The 21169-nt window shown below is 39.7% G+C and overlaps 1 protein-coding gene across 4 annotated transcripts in view; it reads right to left on the reverse strand.

Annotated features, from left to right (window-relative positions):
- rgs9a (regulator of G protein signaling 9a) overlaps positions 1–21169 on the reverse strand; it is a 73035-nt gene that overhangs the window by 17373 nt on the left and 34493 nt on the right. The window contains exons 17-18 of one of the 4 annotated variants that reach the window (XR_013801440.1): positions 20319–20617; positions 17200–18690 (exon numbers count right to left, since the gene is read on the reverse strand). The exons of 2 other annotated variants lie outside the window; for them this stretch is intronic. Coding sequence is in view for 1 of the 2 variants with exons in the window: in XM_079643686.1 (XP_079499812.1) it covers positions 20390–20617 (228 nt within the window). In the remaining variant the exon portion in view is untranslated. Of the gene's footprint in view, positions 1–17199; positions 20618–21169 lie in introns of those variants that run through there. One more of the 4 variants, XM_079643686.1, reaches the window with a different exon arrangement.

Below are 21169 nucleotides of genomic sequence, written 5' to 3' on the forward strand. Positions count from 1 at the left end.
GAAAAGTGATGAAAGAGAATATGAGGAGAAACGGCGTGTTAAGCATATATTGAATGTGAAAAGAACCTATCCTCTGTTTAAATGCAATAACGGACATTGGAGACGAGGTGAGCCGGCTGGCGGGGAGGAGCCAGCAGAGGATATATAAACAGCACCGGAGGAGAGATCCAGCCTCTTCTCTTCCCTATCGAGGAGAGCCAGATCACAGCTGTTTTTCTGCCGGAACAATATTCTGTCTGTAACACTACCGCGCCTTTTTTAATTAAAGTACCCAATTGAACTTTCACAGAGACTCCATTTAGTCTCCTATTTTAAAGCTTCTCTCCTGGTCGGGAGAATAACGAACACAGTTAACAATCTGGTGAGTTCCCTGACGTGATCTCGCTGACCGAGGAGAGAAAACCAACCGGCTGTTTCCTGGAGACGCTTGCAGCCATTCGACACACAAGAGTTCAAATCAATCGGTAAGAAGATGCCTGTTATGACAAAGATTCTTCACTAGTTAAACTAGGCAAAGTTAGATTTGTGTGTTTGATGGCAGCCGGCTGATCCTGAAAATAGCTGTGCATTTTAATGTTAAAACAACCCAAATTGATAAAATAATCACTCTAAAACCACGAGGCGTTGTTTTGTCACAAGCAGGGTGAGTTCACACTTTCTTTTGTTCCATTAACCCTGCATGCTATTAACCACGTGTGGGTGTTGAATTTTAAATATATAGTGTGTGGACATTGTACTTCGGATAGGTGCCTTGCTGCTTTCACATGGGTGTCTCTTGTTACGTTAATAGTTATTTAGCCTATGACGTAAGGGTATATAGCCCATTTGACGATTTTTTGTTAAGATCTGGAGACATAGCGAATCGGTTAAGGGCCGAGTAAGTGAAAACCAGCGGGGCATAGTGAATCAACTCAGGGTTAAGACCGAAGTCAGTGCTTTAAAGAAAGTCCTTTTCAAGAAAGGCTTGGTTAAGGTCTAAGCCTTTATCAGTGGTTAAAACTGTTCTGTTTAAAAAAGATATTGCGGGTGGGTTACGGTAATCGGAATTACAGCAGCAGTGCAGTAATAAGACGACGGTCTATTATCAGTGGCTGATAGGTCTCCATATTAGTCCCAGTTTGGCGTGTCCAAATAGCAACAGTTAACCATAGTCGACTATAAAGTCAAATATTACGTGAACAGGTTTATAGCTAGTGCGTAAGGGTTCCTAACTTTAAGTGATGATATCAATAAGATAAAGCCCATTTTTTCATAGTAGCCCATTTTTTCATAGTAAACTAGATAGAAATGTTGTTATTTTAAACTAAGTGTTGTTTTGGCTTGTATTTCAGGGTTTATGATACCACACCAGTGGTTTACTTTGTTACTGTTCGTTTAAAGATCACCTAGCCATTGTTTAAACTCCCACCTGAGAGCCGCATGGACAAATCTCTTTGTCTACAGGTCAGAGTGCGAAATAATCGGGTGCCATCTTGTTTACACCCCACATGTGGGAAAACAAAGACAGGGCAATCGCCATTTCGTGAAATGCAAATTCAATTTGCTCCTTTTGCTTTGAATTTGCATTTACACAGAGCATCCACCAATTAGAAGTAGCAGAGTAGAACATTTAGCAGACTATTTTTGTAATTATGAGAAGGATACAGATTACAAGTGATGTTGTTCCCCCACACAGAAAACTATTGTGTCCACACAACTAGTGAGGTCAAGATGTGACGGAGCGACAGAGACTGGCCCAACATTTTCCAGCCAGTACATAGATAGACCCCGTCAGAAGACCGGGGCTGTGTTTAAAGGGGAACTTCATTTATTCTTAGCCAGAAGTGCAGTTTTTAATCAAACAATTATGTGATTTATGGAGTCAGATTACATTTTTCTCATAAACACAATTTTATAATCGGTCTGAAGTATCTGTTTTAAGGCATGAGCCGCAGATTAAATAACATAACACTGATGAAGAAGTTGTAGGGTTTTTACAACAGTTTCAAGAATCAGTCTTTATTTATTTATTCTTGAGTAACTTTACTGATTTATAGTGTAGTGCGTAAGGCAATATCTCATTTGAGTGAAGGGCACCAGCCCTTCATGCAGGTCACTCTCTGTGAGAATAGTTCATATTTTCCCTCCAGTTTGGAGACAGATTATTTTATCATATGTTAGTTCAGCAGTGTCAACCAATCCTCTAATCCTAGAGTTATCGAGACTGAAGGATTATTTGAATTATTTGAAGGATTGTTTGAATTATTTGAAGGATTAAAGTAACGTGTTATGGCAGGAAAGTTAAATCTGGTATATTCATTTTAATGTCACCTTATATATATTCATGTGTGTTAAATTTGAAGGGACAAAGTATCTTTTCCCTCCCCCAATATATTGAGGTGAAGTCCTTGTGTATAGAGAGAGAGGTGAGAAGGGGACACCCTTATTTGGAGATAGTGCCGAAACTCTGGAATGTTTCCCTCGTAAAAGAAGGGTGTGCGCTACACAATCTTGTAGCAGATGTGTGTGTGTTTTCATTGCAGTAAAATATATGTGCTACAGGATTACTGGTCAACTATACCTCTGTTCTTATTCTTTCATGTGTGGGTACTAAATGGCTACAAACATTGTGGAGAAATTAGCTTAAACATCTTTCATTACTCTATATGAAATGGAAGCAGTTTTTTATGACAGGGACGAGAGAGTTGGGGGAGGGAGCGCATTCCGAGGAGTTTCAGCATGTCAATTGTCAGGGGAATCGACTTGTTTTCAATAGAGGTGTGTGGTTGGTTACTTTGTATTAATAATAACAGTATGTGTAAAGGAAGCTGGAAATATACAATGTGAAACCTTTTATTTGAAGTAAAGATGTGAACAATAGCTCAAACAAATGGAAGGGCTATATGAGGCCTGTGTGAAGTTTGACTATTTGAAAAGCATCTCTAATACTGCTTAAGAGCATAGGTAATGTGTTCCTCGTTATTATTGATATGAAAGTAATTAACATGTATTACGTATATTTAGCCAACTATAACAACTATATCTTAAAACATACTTTTAACTTGTGTGTGGTAACCTGAAGGGGGGAAGATGGACACAGGGACAAAGGGCCATAAAAAGGGGATGTGTGTGTGCTGGCTACAAGATGTGAAATAAGATAGGGAAACTTGTTGTTGAGAGCAAGTTCGTACCAGACACCAAAAGGTGTCTGGTCTTCGTCAAACTGAATGAGACTTTTTGTTTCCGGGTTTCTTCTGCTGTGTCGCACTGATTGGGTGCGACAGGCCATGTGTTGGTCTCTGCAAATAAGATGACCTCGGGGGGAAAGCCCGCACACACCTCCTCCTGTGTTTTAGTATGAAAGCCTGTGTTTTCCTTTGGTTCGCGCTCTTGTTTTTCACCGGCCGTTCCTGAGACCTGTCTCACACGGTGGTAGAACCTGAGCCCGGAGTACTCTGCAGAGTGCTTCGTGATTTCTTTGTATTTGTATTTTGTATCGTTACTGTTTATCATTAAAGCAAGATTATTGTTTAACTTGTATTCTGGTGTTTCTTAATCCCTTCCTTTTCACGAATTCACCCAGCTTAGCAAACGACACGCGGAGACGAGGTTGGTTTTCAACATCCTCCAAATCTCCAACAAGACGCATTAGCGACACCAGGGGTATTGTTTTTCGCAGCAACGATGATGCATAATACCATGACAAAAGCCATTATTGAGACAAGTAAACTATTAGAAGTGCTAATGGGAAATGTTTTGTGAATATGCATTTATGCCATCAGAAAGCCATACATCATATGATATTTTTGTACGCCTTGTGGGTACACGGAGAATTTATATTTATTTAATGCAACGTTATGGGTTTTACATGTTCTGTTCATAATAGGGTAATCATTGCAATATTAATTGAGCATTTTATGCTCAAAGGAGGGAGTGTCATGATTATACAGATATGTTGATTTCAGTGACGTAGTTAATAAATAATAACATGTAGTTGACAATAGGTCTCATAACAACAAGAGGTATGCCAAAGCTTGGGCCTTCTCCAAGGAGGGAGTGGTCCCGTTTTAGATATTAGACAAATAGAAGTGGATGAATATGTCAGAACTCTGAGTAATATTATGCAAGTTTTGTCTACACAGCAGGCTAGGAAAACTACAGAGATACCAGACGAGACACCAGAAGAGACTCCTGTTCGGCCAGGTGATTGGGTGAGGGTGAAAGTTCACAAAAGACAGTGGGCTCATCCCCGGTGGACGGAAGCGTGAAAGGTTGTAACAAACTTCACACGCGCTCCGGTTTAAAGGTAAAGAAAAAGGAGCAAATTGACACCACCTCACACATTGTCACCCTTCACTGGCAACTTCCAGAACATTATTGGGAGTTAGGACTGATTTGGCAGAGCTGGAACAAAACAATAAATAGAAATAAGATAAAGATAGAAACAGCTCAAAAGACAAATTGTCTATAGATTTTTATAGATTGTACATTAATGTGAAAACCTATTTTTTTTGTTTTACATCTGAAAAAGAGTCCAATTTTTTGTATGTTATTTTTGGACTCATTATTTAAATTCTGTAACGGACACAACCAGGGATAAAATAGAGATGATGACGAGAACAAAGCCAAACCAATTGTGGGGTCCCCTAGGGATAAGAGTACACAGGCTACTAACCCAAAAGTACAGCTTTGTACGTACAAACTCTATGAACAGAATTTCCTAGCAGACAGTGGCGACATTGCAGATATGTCCAGTCACCAAAGTTACTTATGTTCTAAATAACAGTGAGATTTAAAGTGATGGAGAAAATATGGAGACGTTCCTTTATAGTGTGTGAAATATGTGGTGCTTGAAGCAACTAGGTATTTAAATTTATGGAAGAAAGTGGTTTCCTGAAAGAGTTAATTGGAGTAAACATGTTACAGTGGGTGAAAACAATGTTTAGGGATATGGTACAATTATTAGAAAACATTAACTGGGCTTAGATGACATTTAACATCAAAGAAATATAGTATGGTTAGGAAAATAGAGTGGGAAAGATTGGATTTATTTTTACCTCAGTGTGTTAACTATAGATAATGCGTCCCGAGATCTCTCTCTCTCTATCTCTCCGCCTGTCAGAACGCTACGACCCCAACTTCCAAGCAGACAAAAGACCTCACCACGGAAGACTCCTCCTCCTCCATCGAACAGACAGAGAAGCAGAGCTGAACCATCTCCACCTGAGGAATCCAGAACTACAGGTGACATAAAAAGGCACACTCTCATCGGTCCCCCACAGGACATGAAGTTCCAAGCTGAGCCACAAGATTTGGACACAAGAGCAGAGTGTGGGACATGAGAGCAGAATACGCCCTCCATGCAACAAAGTAGAGACTGTAAAGGAGGAGATGAAAAGCAAAGCAGTTGGGCCACTGAAGAGAGTTACAGCGGAACGATCCAAGCGCAGATGGACTGAGGAGAAGGTGGACGGAGAAGAGGACAGGACGGAGGAGTTGGCATGGTCCGGCAGAACGTGAGGGGGTCGTGGCTTGACAACCAGAGGGGGAGAGAAGGAAAACGGGAGTGAGTGAGTTTACACATAAACACACTTATTCACCAACGAGAAATACGTAAAGAAAAATATTTATTAGCCATGAATTAATCAATTGGTGAATTTATAAAGAAAGAAAGAGGAAACTATTAAATAACCCTAAAAACACACTGAGGGTAGAACATATTATTCAATCTTTTCATCATATGAACAAATTATTCTTTAAGAGTTTTTTTTATTCATGTGTGAATGTGGGTAAGATTTAATTTGTTACTTTATTTGTATGGAAAATGTTAAAGGTAGAGCTAGTACCAAGCCAAAGATAGTATTCCAATCTAGAGTATTGATTTCTCCATTGTAGCATGGTTATTACCTCAGGAGGGAAGATTAAGGTGGAAATAACAGTTGTTTTTTGTCCAAGATGTAGAGTTTTAAAAAGACAAAAGAGAGATTGCACATTTTAATTAAAAAAAACTAATATAATTGGGAGTAATACATGGGGGGCCTTGGATCACTCATTGTGATGGTGCATATTTTACAACAAATATCGTTCAGGGAGAAGGGGTCGCTCGATCCACCCTGCAGATGTTTTAAATCTTACTTGCAGCTTCAGATGGAGTATGAGTTTTAAAAGACAAGCGCCACCAGCTCCTAAAGGTCATCCATTCAATCAGTGATGACCTGACTTTTAGAGATGTTATTTAAAGGAGAAACATATCTGCCATAGGTGTAAATTCCTGAATTGAACTGCAAACCATTAATGAAATGACTTCTGTTTTAAAGTTCTTGTTAAAGGAGGGAGTAATTATCACATGCTCTAGCACCCAAGGTTCTGTTAAAGGGGTTAGCATAGCTATTTAAGTAGACAAGAATTGAAAATAAATTAGTATAATGAGTTATTGATATTCCACTGGTTCTCACACCATTTCAGGGACTTTATCACTGCATTAGAACAGACTACCCAAAGGTAATGAGAAGGAACTTTTAAGTGATGAAACTCTACAACTGTTGTAACTGACCAAAATCTTCTCCCAGAAATGACTGTCTAGAATGCCGTACCCCAGAGTAGAACGTACCGATTGATCACGACGGCCCCTTCTAGAGAACATATTACTTTCATACCTTAAATGGTATGAAAGGAGGGAGGGTAAATTTCTCATGAGGAGATAATTACAAATGCTAGCAGAACAAGACGACCAACCCCCGTATTCAGATGTTGATGACAATGATGAGTTAGTTTAACTGATATGGATGTTCGGAGATGAGATTGATCAATGAATGTCCAGCTGATGTGATTCTTTACACTATGAAATCATGTGAAGAAGTGAGCAAAATAAAATGCTAAAATGGAGTGAATCCATTTCAATTTACTTTACACTATTCCAAGATAGTTTATTTTTATTTTTCAATTTACTTTGCCAATCCAAGATATTTTATTTTATTCTTTATTACTTTATACTATTCTAATATGGTGGATCTCATGTTGTAAAAATCATTGCTATTCTAAAATGGTTTATTTCTTTTCACTTTGTAAAAACAAGTGCCTTAACACTGAGCGTGGTATGAGAACGGTTTCTGTGAAAGGAGGGACGAAGAAATGTTCTGATACCAAGCCATTGCTGCTATTTTGAAGAATGATATTGAATGTAAACACTAGAAGTTATGCACAAGGGACAACTTTTAGGTTTGAACCAGGCAAATAATTTATTTTGTATTTTTGTAAAGTTAAGCCTATTGAACCATTCCATTTAGATTGTATGTTTGTAATATGAGATATGTACTATGCGAAGTTCAGATGAAGAACTCATTGATTTCAGTATTATACACACCTTTTAGGTGTGTAAGGAGGGACTGTTAGAAATTAAAATCAATGTTTTGATGGTATAATGTAGCTTAAACATACCGTCAGTTTAAACGCTCTTTTATACTGAAAAACCAGAAATTCTTGTGCACAAGCAGTTAAGCTTTTATTCTGAAAATCCTTCATCTACGGTTAGCATTTAGCATGTGGCTAATATACGATTTCCTAAAGAGGTGAATTGAGTAGCGAAATGATATGGAGTGGTGCAAACCGAAACCTACGGATTTAACACTACAACTATAGATGTCGAGGTACTACCATGCTGAATATTAAATGAAGGTACAGTTTATTTGAATACATTATTGTTTACAGACGAGAGTAGCATGTGACAACATCCGGAATGACCGGAAACCAAACGAGCCGAGAAGTATTGTTTAGAGTATTGATTACAGCGTTTAGAATGTGTTAAATGAAAAGTGATGAAAGAGAATATGAGGAGAAACGGCGTGTTAAGCATATATTGAATGTGAAAAGAACCTATCCTCTGTTTAAATGCAATAACGGACATTGGAGACGAGGTGAGCCGGCTGGCGGGGAGGAGCCAGCAGAGGATATATAAACAGCACCGGAGGAGAGATCCAGTCTCTTCTCTTCCCTATCGAGGAGAGCCAGATCACAGCTGTTTTTCTGCCGGAACAATATTCTGTCTGTAACACTACCGCGCCTTTTTTAATTAAAGTACCCAATTGAACTTTCACAGAGACTCCATTTAGTCTCCTATTTTAAAGCTTCTCTCCTGGTCGGGAGAATAACGAACACAGTTAACAGTCTCAAACGGTTTGGTCAAATGTATTCAAAAGATTATTTCCGCGGCACACCTTCATATGATCATTATAGTTATAAAAAAAATAAGAGAATAAAGGAAAAACAGTTATGAAATACTATATGGCAGTAAAACAAGAATACAGTTTGAAAGGGGAGTGATTTGTGAAATATCCATAAAGAAAAAGAACATCTGATTACAGTTGTGTTTCATCTTGTTGTTGAGAGATGTATCCATAGATCTCTTAATGTTGCTCTCAAAGTGCACCAGATTGATGCTTTTAACTTCAATATTTAAAAAAAACTCGTAAAAAATAGCACTTTATTATCGAGCCTTCATTGTAACAGTCGCGGGTGTACTGTGTGTTTGCATGTGGGGAGTTTTTTTGTGCGTGCTCTATAGTGCCCGTAATAGTGTTCACTGGAGTCCAGCCCATCAGCACCCCCACTCAAAATACCTTCCCGCGCCTCTGCACAAATGCCAAGGCACATGCCACGGCGAGTAATGGCAACACTCATTGTGTTCTAGTATGATAAATAAAATAATATTGTACCTTGAAAATCAATGCATTCGTTCATTTGACACGTTGGTGGTTTTAGGTAGGCTATACAGCGACCCCTGGCGGTTCTAGTGTGAAGTAAAAGTAGAAGTAGCCAACCTAAATGTTGGAATACTCTGTTACAAGTAAAAGTCATGCATTAAAATGTTACTCAAGTAAAAGCGCAAAAATGATTAGCATAACAATATACTTAAAGTGCATAATACATGTTTTCATTATAATGATTGATCATGAAAGTGTTCTCAAAGCTGGTAAAGGTGCAGCTAGTTTTAATGACTTTGTATACTGTAGTAGGGTATCTTGTGAATTTACTTTAGGAGTAACTATAAAGTCTGATTTAAGACTTGATTATATGTATCATCATTAATCAGAATCTGTAGTAAGTAACTAAAGGTATCGTATTAAATAAATGTAGGGGAGTAGGCTACAATTACACAATTTACCTCTGAATTGTAGTGTGGTAAATAGCCTACTACGTAACATACCATTTACATACTCAACTAAAGTACAAGTAGGCTATTTCTAAATCACAAGTACAGTACTTGAGTATACAAGTTAGCCTATTTCCCACCTCTGGTCAACAATGTTAGATCTTTATGTCAACTTACTAATAATATATCTTGAGTATTATCATAAAAATAGCACGTTTATTTATTTTAACAAACCACGTTCTCCAAGTAAAATCTATAGAACATATAATGTTTAATCTTTTTGAAAAATATGATCGGACCATCAGTAACAGATCATCAGTCTTGTGTACAGATCAGCCCGATAAAGTCATGCCAAAACAGCGACATTTAAATATCAGCATTTGCCACGGAAGGCGAGTGGCAGCTACCGTAAACCTTCTCTTAACTCTTAACTTGTGAAGAAAGAGTTCTAAAAAGAGAACCAGGGATGTATACTACGAATCTAGTTCAACCTATGCTGGATATGTTTTGAGTTATCCGGTTGACTTAATCCAAAACGAAGCCGCTCTCGCTAAACTGTCCTAGAACGCTGGCCATCAACTCGTTCGCTCAAGCCAGCCGTGTCCTATCTAGTTAGGTGCAAGTTCACCTAAAAGGGGTGGTATCTGGAGCATTCGACCAATCACAAACATGGAGAAGCGTACTGACAGCGCAGCGTCATACTTCCTGAATGAAAACTATAATATTAGACATATGAAGAAGTTAAACTTTAAACATCCATGACTTAAACACTTTATCCAGGATAAAAGCCACATAGCTGCACCTGCAAGGTGAATACAGCTGGTAAAAGAACAAGTGTTTGAATGCATACATTAACAGGTTTATGATATCACTGCCACGTCCAAGACACGAGTGGATCTGACTTTAATTACATTTGACTCGAGTGTTTTGTCAACTTAATGTGTTGCTTAAAATAATACTTCTGCATACAGTATGTGACACTGTGAGTGTTGCACGGCCAGATACGGCTCGGCTGACTCGGATAAGGAAATATATGATACATTATGATAGGATGTGAGTCTATGGATGTGATATGAATGATAATGGGACACATCGACGTCTGCACTCACACTGCCGCGGACTGTAGGCTACGTAATGTTACTTTGATCCGGTTACTTATGTTGTGGCAGATAGTTAATTAAGCTTTCTTAACATAATAGTATAATAATAGTTATGGGAGATGATATTCTATTCATTTTCACGTTCACACAGTCGGTGATTTTGGCCGGTGTCGGTACCAGATGTGTTCGGGGTACCATATGTGTTCGGGGTCCGTCTCTTACCAGTGACGTCACGACGTAATGACCTCACGCATTGTGATTGGCTCTACGGTAATTTACCCACGCTGTCTAGAGTATAGAGGTTTTTTTTATCATTACATTACATTGTATTTAGCTGACGCTTAAGTGCATTCGACCAACAAGATAAAAACTTGAAGAAATACAATAAAACTTGAAGAAAAACAAAGACGAATGAGGAGAAGAACAAGAGAAATCGAAGGTAAGAAGTATAAAACGTAATATGGTAGGTAATATGTAATATGTTCAGTGCCGTTGGTACGTTAGTTCAAACAGTAACAACGGACTATTTTTCTTAGCGTATGCATGTCAATTTAAATCAATACATACAACTATTTCACATGTACAATATTTTCTTAGCCCTAATACTTAATACTACTTATTTCGTTTTGATTGTTATATTTGATTATATTATATATTATCAATAAATTATATATTATATATCAATATGATATACTTTTCTATATAATAGATTATCAAAAAAAGTATTTATTAAGTAAGGGATAATGTGCAGCAATCCCAATCAAGTCCACAATCGAATCCATAAAGACAAAGTAAATCTGTTTACAGTTGTTTCATATGTATGTTGAGAGGTATCCATATATCTCTTCATTTTGCTCTCAAAGTGCACCAGATTGATGCATTTAACTTCAATATTTAAAAAAAATCATTCCAAAGGGAGTGCTTGTTCTTCCTTCTGTCTGTCTGAATCTGTGTATTCTCATGTTCCGATTAACACAGCCAAATGTTTCTTCTTTTGTGTCTTGATGTGATCTTGAGTCGAGGCTGATCCTCTTGCTGTGGTCCCGCATCCTGGATCCTCTATCCTGAGTTCTGGATTAAGTCGTGGACTTCGGGTCGTGGCTGAACCTGTCTCTGCGGTCCTGCCTGGGTCTTGTCGTGCTGCCTCCCTGAAGGCTCCCACAGGATTGTTGACATCTTCGTGGATTCATCCTATTATTATAGACGCATGCATTTCCTAACATTTGGTCTACCTATGTTGCAAATGTATTATCTCCTCGATTTACACACGGCATCTATTGCACGTCTGTCCGTCCTGGGAGAGGGATCCCTCTTCTGTTGCTCTCCCCGAGGTTTCTCCCATTTTTCCCTTTAAACTGTGGGTTTTCTCTTGAAGTTTTTCCTTGTACGATGTGAGGGTCTAAGGACAAAGGGCGTCGTTTTCTTCTCATACTGATATTCTGAACAAACTGCTGTTGTATTAGCTGTAAAATGTCTTTACTGTAGGGTATTTTTTATTATTTGTACAGCACTTTGGCTCGACCAAAAATCGTTTATAAATGTGCTATATAAATAAAACTTGATTTGATTGATTTGATTTGAAAGGGTGTGCGCCAAGGTTCCATATTAGGACCAATAATTTCACCATATACTGTATGTAAATAATCTCGAATAATCTTTCAAATGCTGCTTTCCATTTTTATGCAGATGATACTGTTATTTATTGTTCATCCTCTTCTATAGAGCAAGTCTTGATTTCCTCCAGTCTGCCTTTGATGTTATTCCATCCCATTTATCTCAACTCAAGTTAGTATTAAATGCAGACAACTCCAAACTCATGATATTCTCAAATCGCAAAAAGTTAACTTATTTTCTCCCCAACATTTGTACTGTTCAAGGGACTGACATTGACATTGAAAGGGTCACTACATACACATATCTAGGTTTTATTATTGATCAGAACTTATCTTTCAAGTCACACACTGAAAATGTTGTTTTAAAATTAGGTTTCTCCTTTCAGACAAGGAAACATTTGATCTCTGCAACGTTTTTACCAGTATTGGATTCTGGTGATCTGCTTTACATGAATGCCTCTGACCAGTGCCTAAAGAGTTTGGATACTGTGTACCATTGTGCATTATGTTTTATTACATATATATATATATATATATATATATTGTGAGTTTGGAATAAATATGCACTTCATGAAAATTATTAGTTGGATACTGTTAGTAAAAAAACAGTAAGGTTAATACTGGATGTTTGTTACACTTGGATATGTTTTCTGTAACACTTGTAGCATAATTATTCTCCAGTTTATGCATTTGAGTGACTCGCAGTTAATGCTCGACATTCAATTCAAAACCTTTATTTATCCAGGTAAAATCCTATTGAGATCAATGATCTATTTTTCAAGGGAGACCTGCAGCAGTAGGTTCCACATGAAGACATAAAAACATAAACAACAGAACAACAAAAGGACATCATACAGCAAAAAATACAGGGATTACAATTTAAATATCTATCCACATGTACAGGTACCAACAGCATCTGACTGTGGAGCATCCAACCGAGCTTTAAAAACATGTAGTGGTACCAGCTTGGTAATTTTACATTCTTTTTGCAGACTGTTCCAAGTTAGTGGAGCTGCACATCTAAAAGCTTTCTTCCCTAAGACAGTCCTAGCACTTGGCACATTTAATAAAACCACAGCATGAGATCTCAGGCAATAAGTACTTTCAATTTGCCGAGAGATCAGGGAGCAGATATAAGATGGTACTTTATCCAACATGGCTTTGTAAATGAAAATGTACCAGTGACTGAGCCTCCGTACAGTAAGTGATGGCAAAACCGCCTTGGTTTACAGTGTACAGTGATGCGTAAGTGCTTTACAGTTTGTCACAAATCTCAGTGCACTGTGATAGTAAAACCTTATTGTGGTGTAATTATATATCCAAAGCAGTCAGAAGTCAGAAAATCTTTAGTGATGTTTAACCACTCAGAAGACAGCCCATCAAAATGAACACATTGGGACCTTTCAGAGAGGTAGTTCATCTTATACATATAATAACGGACAAAGTAAAGAATGAAGTTTAGGCTATGTTTAAATGTTCGGAATTTGACCGTGTATGATGGTCCTCTTGAGTTGCCGTACAGCCAATGGCGTACAGCCATTGCTCCGTTTTCATGTTTTTTTAACATGTTTTTCACAAACATTTTCACACGCTAGGAGCATAGGAATAATTCAATTCGGTTCGTCATGATCTGTAGATGTGATTTGCCCCCGAGCACCCCTGGGTAAATTACCGTACAGCCAATCACAATGCGTACAATGCGTGACGTCATTGGTAAGAGACGGCCCCCGAACACATATGGTACCCCGAACACATCTGGTACCGACACCGGCCGTCTTTCCTGCAACGACAGTTTAAACTGTATTTCCTCCGCACACTGAGCTCTGATTGGTCAGCAGGCGTGGTGATTTCACTGTGTTGGTCTCTTATCCTGGATCCTATCCTGCTTAAGAGCACAGACTAGGGTTGCGTTCGAATAGTCCATTTAGCTTAGTAACCTTCCTAACCGAGTGAAATGACCCGGAAGTCCCTCAGTGGCAGCCATGATAAGTGGGTTATGGCTAGAAAGGATCCGTCTTGTGTAAAACTCTCGCGAGAGTTTGGCTGAATGTCACGTGGCTGAATGTTTACGTTTGGCAGGCAGCCTTTCAGTTACGATCGTTAACATCAGTTGGCCACAGCAAATGATGGTGAGAAGCTAAACTATCTATTAATTATGTCAATGACAGGGAGTGTGATTGTTGAAATAGGGTGTTAGCGGTCTTGCTGTTCAAAGAAGAATGACAACACTGTAGATCACCAACACTATGGTTTATTTTTTATTCACAGGCAAGTCAACGTTGTCGCAGTAAAAGTCCCAAAATAGCTCCTGGTGCAATAAAATGTTCCCTTGCAGTGTTTTACTATTATGTCTGATGTTTCTCTATTAATATTACTGCTGCATTAATGTGTATGTTGCATCATGTTACTGCTGTAGATGTGTTTCCGAGCCGCTCCGATTACAACGAGAGTTACAACGAGAACGTGACGTCATATTTACACTAGACGGATCCTTTCTAGCCATAACCTGATAAGTGCCGTTCGAATTCTCTAGAATGATAGGAAAGGAGGTTGCAAACTTCCTTTATAACAGGGGTCTCAGACTCAATTTACCTGGGGGCCGCTGGACGTAGAGTCTGGGCAAGTCTGGGCCGCTTCAAATATTCCGCAAAACATTTATTAAAAAATACAACATTAACAGTTATTCAACATCTTCTTAACATGAACTGTTCTTCACAACATAACTATGTACAGTTGCTCTTTCTTACCTACTATTTGCTGGTAGAGACCTGGCAGCGCTTCCTCTCACACAGCTGAGCCACATTTGGTTTGAGGGAGGAAGCAGTTGAAACCCTCAGTATGTCTTGAAGATGTGCATCAGTAAGTCTGGACCTGTACTTTGACTTATTGAAGTTCATGGTGGAGAAGAGCTGTTCACACATGTGCTCCCAAAAAGGCACATGGTCCGCTTGAACATCCTGGAAATCTCAGGGAAGGAGGGGGGCAATTCTCTCATGAACTGTCCAAGCTTGTCTGCTTTCCCATTCACTTCCTTGAACTTGGCTTTGAGCTCAGAATTGCACTGCAGGTCGATGAGCTCCATTTGAAGCACACCAGGGGCATTTTCCACATCAAAGGAGAAGGGGTCTGCAAACATTTGGAAAGTGGCTCTGTGTGTCTTGAAGTCTGCAAACCGCTGATCGAATTCCTCCTGTAGCTTCACAATGGCATCAATATACTTCTCACCACTGAATGCTGTGCAGAGGTTTTTCTGAGGGAGCTGGGCTTTCCATAACATCAGTTTTGTAGAGAATGCTCTGACATTGTCATATGCTGCACTAACAAGCTGGCCCTGGCCCTGCAACTTCTTATTCAGAGCATTCAGCTCCTGCGTGATGTCAACAAGAAAAGCTAAGTCCATGAGCCATTTGGGATCACTCAGCTCGGGAACAGCCATCCCACCTTTCTCCAGCATGAATACTTTCAGTTCTGTTCTCAACTCAAAAAACCTCTTCAGGACGTTTCCCCTGCTGAGCCAACGTACCTCTGTGAAGTAGAGCACATCCTCATATTCTGACTCAATTTCCTCCAAAAAAGCACGGAACTGGCAGTGCTTTAAGCCCCTGGATCTGATATGGTTGATGCATTTCACAACGACAGACATCACATTGTCAAACTTCAAGCATTTGCTGCAAAGGGCCTGCTGATGGATAATGCAGTGCAGAGCAATAGCCTCCTCCACACCCTCCTCCTCCAGTTTTCTTTGAACAAGTGCCACCAGCCCGTTTTTTCTCCCTGTCATTGATGGCGCTCCGTCCGTCGTAATTCCAACAAACCTCTTCCATGGCAGACCGATATCCGCAATGGCATCACACAGTTGCTGAAATATCTCCTGAGCGGTGGTCTAGCCATGCATTGGTTTCACTGTAAGCAACTCCTCTGTCACTTCAAAATTGTCATCAACACCACAGACATACATTGCGAGCTGAGCGGTGTCAGTGATGTCTTTGCTCTCATCAAGAGCCACAGAGTATGCACGGAAAAGTTTGGCTTTGTCGCACAGCTGTTCATATATGTCACTTGATAAATCAGAAATGCGCTCTGCGACTGTGTTAGCTGACAGGCTGATGTTGTTGAACTGACCCTTCTTTTCCGGACAGACTATACTTGCAGCCTGCAACATGCATTTTTTTACAAACTCGCCTTCCGTAAACGGCTTTCCCGCTCTAGCAATCATCTCACTCACCACATAGCTAGCTTCGACTGCTAAATCAGCCTCATTGCTTCCTTTCTTGAAGAGATTTTGTTGCTTCCATAGATTTTTTTTTAGCTCTGTGACTTTTTTCTCTCTCTCATCTCCCAGGTATTTTGCATACTCTGCATGTTTAGTTGAGTAGTGACGTTTGACGTTATACTCCTTGTATACAGCGATTTTCTTTGTGCATATAAGGCACGTTGCGTTTCCCTGTACTCAACAAAAAAATATTCAGTCTCCCACTTCTCCTGAAATGTTCTGTGGTCATCATCGATTTTTCTTTTCCCTGAAAGTTTTGATGAACACATGGCGATATATTTTGCTTCCACTCTGTGTCACTTTTGGATCACGTCTGGATTGATTCCGCTGCGCGTATTTGATTGACGTGTGGCGGAGTTCCCTCGGAGGGGGGAGGGGCGAGGGAACTCCGCGCAGCAGTTCCCTGCCAGCAGCAGCAGCAGCAGTGGGAAAAATAAAATTGAAATATAAAGCGCAAATGTAAACGCGCGGGCCAGATTAACACTTTTACATGATATCAACAAAGGGGCCATGAGAAACTGTCTCGCGGGCCACATCTGGCCCGCGGGCCTGGAGTCTGAGACACCTGCTTTATAACCTCCTTTAGCTTAGGAACCACTGGACCTCCCTAACCGAAAGGAGAGGAGAAAATGCTGCCCCACAATGCCTTGCAGCCGCAGCATTTGACGTCACACAACAGTCGGCCGTTCACTATGGGATTAGTTTTGTATCATAAAGATAAAGCAACACTTTCTCAGAATAAAGCAAAACTATGAGTTTAAAAGAAAAAAAAACTGAGTTAAGCAAAATAAAATACTTTTCAAAAATAAAACTATAAGTTGCAAACGGATAATTTGTGTAATCATGTAAACTATAAGTATTTTTTCTTTGTTTTAACATAGGTTTTTGTTTGCAGTTCTTGTTTCTTCTTTCTCAATGATCAGACTTTTGCTCTCACTGCAGCTCTCTCTTTTGTGCTCCCTAATTTTTTGTTTGAGATTTTGACACAAATGTCCCAGGTGGGCGGGACTTTCAGAGGTGTGTCCCCATTGGCTACTCAGTTTTTGAGTGACAGCCCACTACACCACAGATCATACAGTGCAACTCATGCAGCAAACTCCGGAGCCCACTCGGCTACGTAACCCCCAGTTTCCACCGGGTCCGTCTGCGCCGCGTTACGGTGCGTTACGGCTGCGCCGCGGTGGTCGTAAGCATCGCGGCCACTCTAGTCAATGGGTGCTATTCCACCACACGCGCCACGTTATGGCTCAGATGCGTCCCAGAAGCGGCTCGGCGCAGCGCTTTTCTAAAATTATGATGAATCCTATCTTTGCCGCGGCGCAGCCGCAACGTAAGGTCGTAGCAGACCCCTCCTTCATCACAACACCTCCACTACGATACGCACAATGGACGACGAGGTTTTCATCATGGAAGTGGAAAACACTATTTATATGATGTAACCAATGCTTACTACAAGGACAACATCAGAAAGGACAAGGCCTGGTTTTTAGTCGCTGCAGTTTGTGGAGTGGAAGGTAACAACTACATATTAATGTTTTAAGTTAATTAATACCCGAATTAAACCCGAATCAATAACAAAACTGCGAGCCTGCACGCTTCTGGGACACGTCCGGTGGGTTATGGCTCTAGACCAAAACCGCGGCGCAGACGGACCCAGTGGAAACTGGGGGTTAGTGTCGGTGTCTCCTGGGGAGTTTTCATGAACATATCGGACTTCTCTTATGTATTGCCGTGCATCATACTTGTGTTGTGTAGTTTATACTTTATTCCAACTTTAAATATTTCAATACCTGAACACACTGCTGCTGTTAAATAATTTCCCAATTTAGGATTGTTAAAATGTCTCTCTGTCTATGTTATAGATAAAAAAAACACATCTATGTATTTTCAAGCTAAAGGTGATGCACACTATAAACGGTATACTATTATTTTTTCAAATACATGTTACATTCCAAAAGCATATATTGCTATGTTTAGGACAAACAATTAAAGACTGCTTTAATTTAATAAATTCTACAATATATAAGTGGCAGATTTGCTTTATTAAACAGAGCAGACCTACGCTGCATACCAACACAATTAGGAACATGCTCACATCTTACTTTGGTCTGAAGAGCTGAAGCATTCATACACAATGGATAAAAACTGTGTTGTCTCATTCTATATACTGTAAGAAAATGATTTAGCATTACAAACTCGACATACTATTCCTAGCCTGAGGAAGATATGAATAATCAACAGATTTGAATGGAATCTCTAACATTTTCATGTAGAATAAAGACAAAAGAGCGATTATACAAATTACATTTATTGAAATTTGAACCAGAAGATGAAGTCTCAAATAATGTTTTAAATAAAAGGACATAAAACAAAAAGGTGGATAATAATAGAATATTAAATGTATATGTAAAGACATTAGGTCAAATGAAATGACACTAAGCAAGTGATAACAGCAACACCCAGCGTGGATGAAGATGGTGCAGATCTCTCTTCATGCCCCCCCTCCGTGCTGTCCCCTCAAAGGATGTGAGAAAACGGGATAAGACTCTGGACACCACGCTCTCTCAATGATCCACACTGTTAATATGAGAGGAAAATAAATGTTTTAGGAAATGAAAAATATGAAGTTAACAAATAAAACACAGCTCAGGTCAGGGGCAGTCATGGACGGTAGGTTTTCCTACAAAGTTAACTCAGCCTCCATTGATTTTCATATCAAATTAGTGTGTTAATAAAATAAGCTATCATGGCTTATACTTGCATATCTAAACAGAATCGTGAAAGCCTATTGGTAGAGTCAGACACACGAGTCAGTTTGAGTGTGTGCGCCGGTGTCTGAACGCTCACTCACTGCTTTGTAGCTAACTGTTACGGCCCGTCTACACTACAGGCATGAAAAAATCTTGAAGCTGGGCGTGTCTGAAGCTTGGCGATTTTTTTTGAGCAACCAATCACATGAATCTCCCGCCCCCGACATACAAAGCAATAGCAATGTTAAAACGAAGTAAACTGGATATAAACTCTCCAAACAGGCGAAAAAACGATCAGTTTCACCCACTGTCTCTGCCACCTCCCTCCATGCCTGGTTCCTCCGGTTTGTATCCCGGTAAATAGTTCCGGTCGTAAAGAACCGGGTGATTTGCTACCGTAATATCTCGTTTGGAATATGAGGAAATGAACTGCGGTCTGGGCTCTCCCAGCTTGCACGCGGTTTGATTGGCTGCGCTTGCACTGGCGGGATTTGCATAAACGGGATTTGATTGGCTGATGCCAAGCATCGAGCATCAAAAGTTGAACATTGTTCAACTTTTGATGCCGATAGATGCTCGTGATGCTTGCAAAGCCATGCCATGCTCCCCACAATGCAGTTCGGTGAAGATTAAAAATCTTCTACGTCACCCCATTCAAGTGAATGGGCGAAGCGTTGAAAGCATTTTTCGATGCCTGTGGTGTAGACGTACCGTTACGGCCCGTCTACACTACAGGCATCAACAAATCTTTATGCTGGGCGTGTCTGAAGCTTGGCGATTTTTTGCGAGCAACGCGACCAACAACCAATCACATGAATCTCCCGCCCCCGACATACAAAGCAATAGCAATGTTAAAACGAAGTAAACGGGATATGAACTCTCCAAACATGCGAAAAACCTACCAGTTTCACCCACTGTCTCTTCCACCTCCCTCCATGCCTGGTTCCTCCGGTTTGTATCCCGGTAAATAGTACTGGTCGTAAAGAACCGGGTGATTTGCTACCGTAATATCTTGTTTGGAATATGAGGAAATTAACTGCGGTCTGGCTCTCCCAGCTTGCACACGGTTTGATTGGCTGCGCTTGCACTGGCGGGATTTGCCTAAACGGGATTTGATTGGCTGATGCCAAGCATCGAGCCTCAAAAGTTGAACATTTTTCAACTTTTGATGCCGATAGATGCTCGTGATGCTTGCAAAGCCATGCCATGCTCCCCACAATGCAGTTCGGCGAAGATTAAACATCTTCTACGTCACCCCATTCAAGTGAATGGGCGAAGCGTTGAAAGAATTTTTCGATGCCTGTAGTGTAGACAGGCCGTTAGGTTACGCTTGCATTCTTATGGATCTTTGGTAGCAAAAGCTAACTTTCATAGCACAGCTTTACTTCTCACTTAACACAATAAAGAAACAGACCGTATAGTACAGCACAAACAAAACAAATGATCAATACTTACATATATTTTCACTTGTAGTATTATAATAATTGAAATGATGGTTCTTCTGGGGGTCTTCTGTCCACGCTCAGCTACCGCACCACAGCTGCCTGCACGGCTGCACTGTACAATCGCTGGAGGACTGGGCTGTCACTCAAAAACTGAGTAGCAAATGGGGATGCACCCCTGAAAGTCCCGCCCACCTGGGATGTTTGTGTCAAAATCTCAAACAAAAAATGAGGGAGCGCAAAACAGAAAGCTGCAGCGACAGCAAAAGTCTGATCCTTGAGAAAGAAGAAACAAGATCTGCAAACAAAAACCTATGTTAAAACAAAGAAAAAATACTTATAGTTTACATGATTACACAAATTATTTGTTTGCAACTTATAGTTTTATTTTTGAAAAGTATTTTATTTTGCTTGACTCAGTTTTTTTTTCTTTTAAACTCATAGTTTTGCTTTATTCTGAGAAAGTGTTGCTTTATCTTTATGATACAAAACTAATCCCATAGTTCACGGACACAAACGATTATGACGGAGAAATTATATCATGAAAGTTACGGTGCTTATTAAGCATTTTAAAACGTTTGTGGTAAATGCTTTGTTTTGAACGTTCATCAGTATTATAATCAAAAAGAGAAATATGAACGTTAGTTTTTACTGAAATGATCAAATAAAGTCAACATTTCACTGAGCTGTGTGGGGTTTGTTCAACTTTTAAAAGATATTTGAATGGTGATATACACAGTGATAGGTGTTAAAGACTAAAGTTTATAATAAATACATTTGTATTGATTTTAAGATATTTTCATAGTCCATACAATCATACGTATTGGGATCATTTGTATTAATGTGGACCGGAGGGAGAGGGTG

The sequence above is a fragment of the Notothenia rossii genome (genome assembly GCF_949606895.1).
Source record: "Notothenia rossii genome assembly, chromosome: 8".
NCBI lineage: Eukaryota > Metazoa > Chordata > Actinopteri > Perciformes > Nototheniidae > Notothenia > Notothenia rossii.